A 6,054-nucleotide genomic window follows, 5' to 3' on the forward strand; every position below is an offset into this window, starting at 1 on the left:
AGGTCCATGGGGAGGTAGGGCCATAGGGTAGAGTGTCTATGGGGAGGGACGTCTATGGGGTAGCAGGTCCATAAGGGAGGGATGGCTATGGGGTGGGATGTTTCAGTGGGGGAAGACGTCAATGGGGAGGGATGTCAATGGGCGGGGGGAAGTCTATGGAGGGGACATCTATGGAGCAGGACGGCTGTGGGGTGGGAGGTCCATGGGGAGGGAGAGCCATAGGGTAGGATGTCTATGGGGCGGGAGGGCTATGGGGGGGATGTCTATGGGGAAGGATGTAAATGGAGTGAGATGTCCATGGGGAATGACGTGGGATGTCTTTGGGGCGGGAGGTCCAGGGGGAGGGAGTGCCATAGGATAGGATATCTATGGGGCAGAAGGTCCATAGGGAGGGATGGCTATAGGGCAGGAGGTCAATGGGGAGGGAGGGCCGTGGGGTGGGATGACTATGGGAGGGTCATCTATGGTGTAGGATGTCTATGGGGAGGGACATCGATGGGGTGGGAGGTCCATGGGGAGGGATGTTTACGGGGAGGGACGTCTATGGAGGTGAGAGTTTGATGGGACAGGATGTCCATGGGGAAGGAGGTCCATAGGGAGGGATGTCTATGGGGAGGGTTGTCCATGGGGTGGGCTGTCCATGGGGTGGGGGTATTCCTAGGGCGGGAAGGGATGTCGATGGGGCAGATGGTCCATGGGGCAGGATGCCGATGGAGGGGGATATCCATAGGGGCAGGATATGCATGGGGAGGGACGTCCAAGGGGTGGATGTCCATGGGGTGGGAGGTCCCTGGGGCGCAATGTCCATGGGGCAGCTCCGGTCGCCCCCCTCATCTCCTCCCTCCCCCGGAGGCAGAGGAGCTGCGGCTCCGCCCTTCGGCCTCGGCCCCCCCCGCCCGGGGCCCGGGCTCGGTGCTGGGCGCCGCCAAGTGGTTAATGGAGGCCGGGACGGGAGGATAATGTTAAAAACGGGTGAGTTTTTAAAAAGCTAAAAGAAATTTTAAAATAAAAAATAAAAATACAGAATAAAGAAATTAAAAAAAAAAAGAAGAAAAAAAAAAAGAAAATAAAGAAAAGAAGAAAATAAAAAAGAAGAAAATAAAAAAATAAAGAAGGAATAAAAAATAATAAAAAATAAAGAATAAAAAATAAAAAACATTAAAAAAATAAAAAATTAGAATAGAAACATGAAAAAGAACACGAAATGCCCGAAGAGCCCCCCACCCAGCGTGCCCTTCACCCTCCTCCTCCTCCTCCTCGCTGGCTCCCCGCCTCGCCGCCGCTCTCCGTGGCTCCCCACCGACCTGTGCGGAGAGGCCAGGGGTCAGCGCGGGGGGCAGCACCCAGGACCACCCCCGGACCCCCTTCCCCACTCACAGGGTGCCCCGAAGAGCATCCGCAGCACCCGCAGGCAGTTGTCCAGCAGCGCCTTGGGGCGCACGGCCTTGGGGCGCCGCTCACCGCTGTGTAGCCGCTGCACCAGCTCGGCCACCGCCGCCGCCACGTCGCTCTGCAGGGACACGTCACGATTCGGGGAGCGAAGGGGGTCTGGGGGAGGCGGGGAAGGGGGTGGGGGGGGCTGCATTGGCCGGGAGTCTGACCCGGGCCTCCTGTAGCGGGGAAGGGCAGGGAGGCTGTCAGTAGACTTCAGAGTGAACGCCGCAGCCACACGGGACAGCAAAGCTCGTGCTTTCCCAACGGGGCACCCCAAGGGGCTGCACATCTGCTGTTGTGGGGTTCAGGGGCGTGCTGCAGGGAGCAGTGATGGGCCCCTAGAGTCCCCCCCGCAAGGGATATCGGAGGCAAAAATTTTGTGAATTTCTGCATTGGCCGGGAATCAAACCCGGGCCTCCCGCGTGGCAGGCGAGAATTCTACCACTGAACCACCAATGCCAGATGTGGGGCACCCCACAGTGCCTGCCCACGGCCCTGCCCCACAGATGGGGTCTGTCCATCCCTGTCCCCCCCCAGCCGGGCACCCCACAGCACCATGACATGGCTGGGGCTGTGCAGCATTCCTAAGGCCTGCCCCACACCCCGCAGCTCGGAGGGGGCACAACAGCCCTGTAATAAGGTGAGACCCATCCCACACAATACAGTGGTGGTGGTGGGGCGCCCCAAAATGGGGACAGGGCCCCCCCAGCTGCCACCTGGCTGGGGACCATGGTGATGCCACCCTGGGGGCTGCACACAGACAGCTGTGGGGTGCAGGGGGAGGGAGCCGGAGGGGGGATCCCACAGGGAACAGCACCTGGGTCACCCCCCCCACCCCCCAGGGAACTGGAGGGCAAAAGTTTTGGGATTTCTGCATTGGCCGGGAATCGAACCCGGGCCTCCCGCGTGGCAGGCGAGAATTCTACCACTGAACCACCAATGCCAGATGTGGGGCACCCCACAGCGCCCACCCCTTTGCTCCCAGGGCAGGGGGGCAGCAGAGGGGCAGGGGCAGTAGTGGGGCAGGGCCTAGCACCCACCTCCCACCCCATATCCCCCACCAGCAGCAGTGCCCCATCCCACCACTGTGGGGCAGGAGGGCAGGGAGGCTGTCAGTAGGCTTCAGAGTTAACACCACACCGACCCAAAAAAAAAAAAATGGATTGCTGCATTGGCCGGGAATCGAACCCGGGCCTCCCGCGTGGCAGGCGAGAATTCTACCACTGAACCACCAATGCCCAGCTGTGGGCCCTCCCCCGGCCCTCCCTCCCCTCCCCAGGGTCACACGGGCCCTTCCCCTCCCCACCTGCCGGTACTGCCCGTACTCCCGGCCCAGGGCGTCGAGCAGCTGGCCCAGGTCGCGGGCGTAGGGCCATGATGGGTGCTGCTCCGGCAGCACCTCGCGGATCCGCTGCACCGCCTGCGCGCTGACGTGGAACCAGAGGTAGCGCAGCGAGGCCTCCGAGGCCGCCCCGGCACGCTGCGGGACGGGGGAGGCCGGGGGTGAGGCTGTGGCCTCCCTGCCACCCAACCACCAAAACCCCAACCCACCAAAACCCCAACCCACCAAACCACCAAACCCCAAAACCCAAACCCCAACCACCAAACCCCAACCACAAACCCCAAAACACCAAAACCCAAACCTCCAAACCCCAAACCACCAAACCCCAAACCACCAAACCCCAAACACCATCCCACCACCACCTCCGCCGCGGCCTCCACCCCGGCCTCGTCCCCAAATTGTCCCCATGACGGCCTCACCAGGCGTGTGATGTTGGCCGGCCTCAGCACCTCCTCGTACTGGACCCGCAGCGTGTATCCGACAGGGAAGTAGTGCTTCTGCCGGGGGGCGCAGGGGAAAGAGCACAAGGGGCTGGCGGGGAGGAGGCCCGGCCTCCAGGCCCCCCGAAATGGAGGCTGCCCCCCAAGGCGGGTGGGGAGGCCGGGAGGCCGGGAGGCCGGGTACCGTGTACTGCAGGCGCTTCTCGTAGCGCAGCTGGTCCTGCAGCAGCCGCACCAGCTCGCACTCGCCCAGCGCGGCAGCCTCCAGCCTCAGCACGGCCAGGACACCTGTGGGGGGTACGTCAGCCTCCACCCTGCACGGTGACACCCCCGGGTGACACCCCATGGGGACAACCCGGGGACACCCCCCTGACACCCGTACTCACACAGCACGGCCGCGTAGCCCTGGTGCATGGTGACGGCGGGGGCGGGCGGCGGCGCAGCCTGCATGGCCGGGGGGTGCGGGGCAGGGGACGGGGGACAGGGGACAGGGGACAGGGGATGGTGTGCGGTGGTGGCCCCCGACGGCTGCCACCTGCCATGGGGGTGGTGGGGGTCAGGCCCCCGCTTGGCCTCGCTGTCAGCTGCGGGGCCTTGGGACATCGCACAGGGGGCAAGGGCACCCACCCCATGGGGCCTTGCCATGTCCCCGTGCAATGTCCCCACGTTATGTCCCCGCGCTGTGTCCCTACACAGTGCCCCTGTGCCATGCCTCTGTCATGACCCCTCACAGCGGCTGTGCCGTGTCCCCATGCTGTCCCCATGCTGTCCCCAGGCCCTGTCCCCCCCACCTGGGGACTGTGCCATGCCCCCATGCAGTGTCCCTGTGTCCACGTCCCCATGTGGGGACTGTGCCATGCCCCCACACAGTGTCCCCATGCCCTGTTCCCACACCCTGTTCCCACGCCATGTCCTGACTTGATGTCCCCATGCCCTGTCCCCACACGATGTCCCCATGCCCTGTTCCCACGCCCTGTCCCCATACCATATCCCCAGGTGGTGTCCCCACGCCCTATTGCTGTGCCCTGTCCCCACACGGTGTCCCCCTGCCATGCCCCCACACAACGTCCCCATGCCCTGTCCCCACGCAGTGTCCCTATGCCATGCCCCCATACAGTGCCCCCATGCCCTGTTCCCACACGATGTCCCCACGTCCTGTCCCCACACCGTATCCCTGTGTTGTGTCCCCATGCCCCGTCCCCATGCCATACCCCCACACAGTGTCCCCATGCCCTGACCCCACACAGTGTCCCCATACCAAATCCCCACATGGTGTCCCCACATGGTGTCCCCACACCTATCCCCCTGCCCTGTCCCCACAAAGTGTCCCCACACAGTGTCCCCCTGCCATGCCCCCATGCGGTGTCCCCGTGCCCTGTTCCCATGCCCTGTCCCCATACCATATCCCCACGCGGTGTACCCACACCCCCCCCTGCCCTGTCCCCCTGCCCTGTTCCCATGCCCCATCCCCATGCCGTACCCCCACGAAGTGTCCCCATGCCCTGATCCTGTGCAGGGTCCCCACACCATACCCCCACACGATGTCCCCACACAGTGTCCCCGTGCCATATCCCCACGTGGTGTCCCCAGTCCCTGTCACCATGCCATGCCCCACACGGTGTCCCCATGCCCTGTCCCCACACTTTGTCCCCATGCCCTACCCCCACGCGGTGTCCCCACGCCCCGTTCCCATGCCCTGTCCCCAAGCCCTGACCCCACGCAGTGACCCCCCCATGTCCCCACGCGGTGTGCCCCCCATACCTCCCATACCCCCTCAATCCCCCTCTCCCCCCCCCACGCGAGACCCCCCTCCTACCCCCTCCTCCCCCCCGCCCCCCGGTGCCCCCCCGGTGTCCCCGTGCCCACCTGGCGGTGCCGGTGCCGGTGCCGGTCCCTGTCCCCGTCCCGGTGCCGGTCCCGGTCCCCGTCCCGGTCCCTCCCGGTGGCGGCGGGGCCGTGCCGGGCTCCCCGGGAGGCGGTCGGGGGGCGGCGGCGGGGCCGGCAGCGGGCGGGGCCGGCACCGGGACCGACACCGGGCACCGGGCACCGGGCGGGGGGCGCGCGGAGCCCACGGGGGGCGCACGGAGTCCCCGGAGCCCGGCACCCCCCTCCCCGCCCCCCCCCCGGAGCCCCTCGGGGTGCCCAAAGGCGGGGGGACCCGGGACGAACCCCCCCGGTCCCCGAAACCCGATAACGGGAGGGGTCGGGGTGATGGGGGGGGGGGGGGGCCGGCACAGCCCCCCCTGGTCCTCCCTGAGCCCCCCCGGCGGTGGGAGCGGGGCGGCGCCGCCGGAGCCGCCGGGATTCCCCTGGCACCGAGTCAGGGCGGCGGCGGCTGCCGGGAGCTGCCCCCCAGCGGCCCGGCCCCGCTTCCCCGAGCAGCCCGGGGGGGGCACCGGGTCCTTGGGACACCCATGGGGGCACCCCGGGCGCGGTTCCACCCTCGGCACGGTGCTGGGGGACCCCTGGGGAAAGGGAGCCCCAGGTGGGGGGACACAAGCTCAGGCTCAGCCCGCAGCCTCCCGGTGTAAAGCACGGAGCCCTCCCTGCCCCAAAAGCGCGGTGCCGGGCAGGGGGCGCCCCCATATGGTGCTGGAGCCCAAGGGTGCAGCCCCTGCCCCCCCCACTCCCCCAAGATGGAGGCACCAGGCGGAAGGCAGGGGAGGGTGCAAAGGGAAGGGTGCAAAGGGCAGGGTGACGAGGTGAGGATGAGGCCGGTACAGGAGGAAGGCCTGGCAGCAGCACCCCAGGAGAGCGGGGGCAGGAGAGGGAAGGCCCTGCGGGGTGGGGGAGCCCACACCATGCCCGTGTCCCCCCACCCGGGGCACCCCTGGGACT

General features: G+C 66.5%; 1 protein-coding gene and 3 non-coding genes across 5 annotated transcripts; all 4 read right to left on the bottom strand.

The window, feature by feature from the left end:
* Positions 1 to 16: 16 nt before the first annotated feature.
* Positions 17 to 5,135, bottom strand: IL34 (interleukin 34). 2 transcript variants are annotated; one of them, XM_040571410.1, is made up of 7 exons: positions 5,083 to 5,135; positions 3,603 to 3,751; positions 3,401 to 3,504; positions 3,196 to 3,273; positions 2,741 to 2,914; positions 1,378 to 1,510; positions 17 to 1,304 (listed from the first exon to the last, which is right to left on the bottom strand). In XM_040571410.1, the coding sequence occupies exons 2-7, from the start codon at positions 3,664 to 3,666 to the stop codon at positions 1,237 to 1,239; spliced, it is 621 nt and encodes a 206-aa protein (XP_040427344.1). In that variant the 5' UTR covers positions 3,667 to 3,751; positions 5,083 to 5,135; the 3' UTR covers positions 17 to 1,236. The 2 variants fall into 2 exon arrangements, with proteins under 2 accessions (XP_040427344.1, XP_040427343.1); XM_040571409.1 differs by lacking the exon at positions 5,083 to 5,135 and having other exon boundaries at positions 3,603 to 4,915.
* On the bottom strand, positions 1,823 to 1,893 carry TRNAG-GCC. Its single transcript has one exon. It is a non-coding gene; the product is annotated as a tRNA-Gly (tRNA).
* On the bottom strand, positions 2,307 to 2,377 carry TRNAG-GCC. The gene has a single exon. It is a non-coding gene; the product is annotated as a tRNA-Gly (tRNA).
* TRNAG-GCC lies at positions 2,602 to 2,672 on the bottom strand. The gene has a single exon. It is a non-coding gene; the product is annotated as a tRNA-Gly (tRNA).
* Positions 5,136 to 6,054: the final 919 nt, after the last annotated feature.

This window comes from Cygnus olor, chromosome 12 (assembly GCF_009769625.2).
Source record: "Cygnus olor isolate bCygOlo1 chromosome 12, bCygOlo1.pri.v2, whole genome shotgun sequence".
Classification (NCBI taxonomy): Eukaryota; Metazoa; Chordata; class Aves; order Anseriformes; family Anatidae; genus Cygnus; species Cygnus olor.

Excerpts from the sequence above, each read along its gene's own strand:
- IL34 (XM_040571409.1), bottom strand. The coding sequence starts at position 3,861 with ATGGCAAGGCCCCATGGGGTGGGTGCCCTTGCCCCCTGTGCGATGTCC. Across the intron at positions 1,511-2,740 it reads AGTACGGGCAGTACCGGCAG|AGCGACGTGGCGGCGGCGGT; the intron begins GTGGGGAGGGGA and ends GTGTCCCTGCAG. Across the intron at positions 1,305-1,377 it reads GATGCTCTTCGGGGCACCCT|GTCGGTGGGGAGCCACGGAG; the intron begins GTGAGTGGGGAA and ends CTCTCCGCACAG.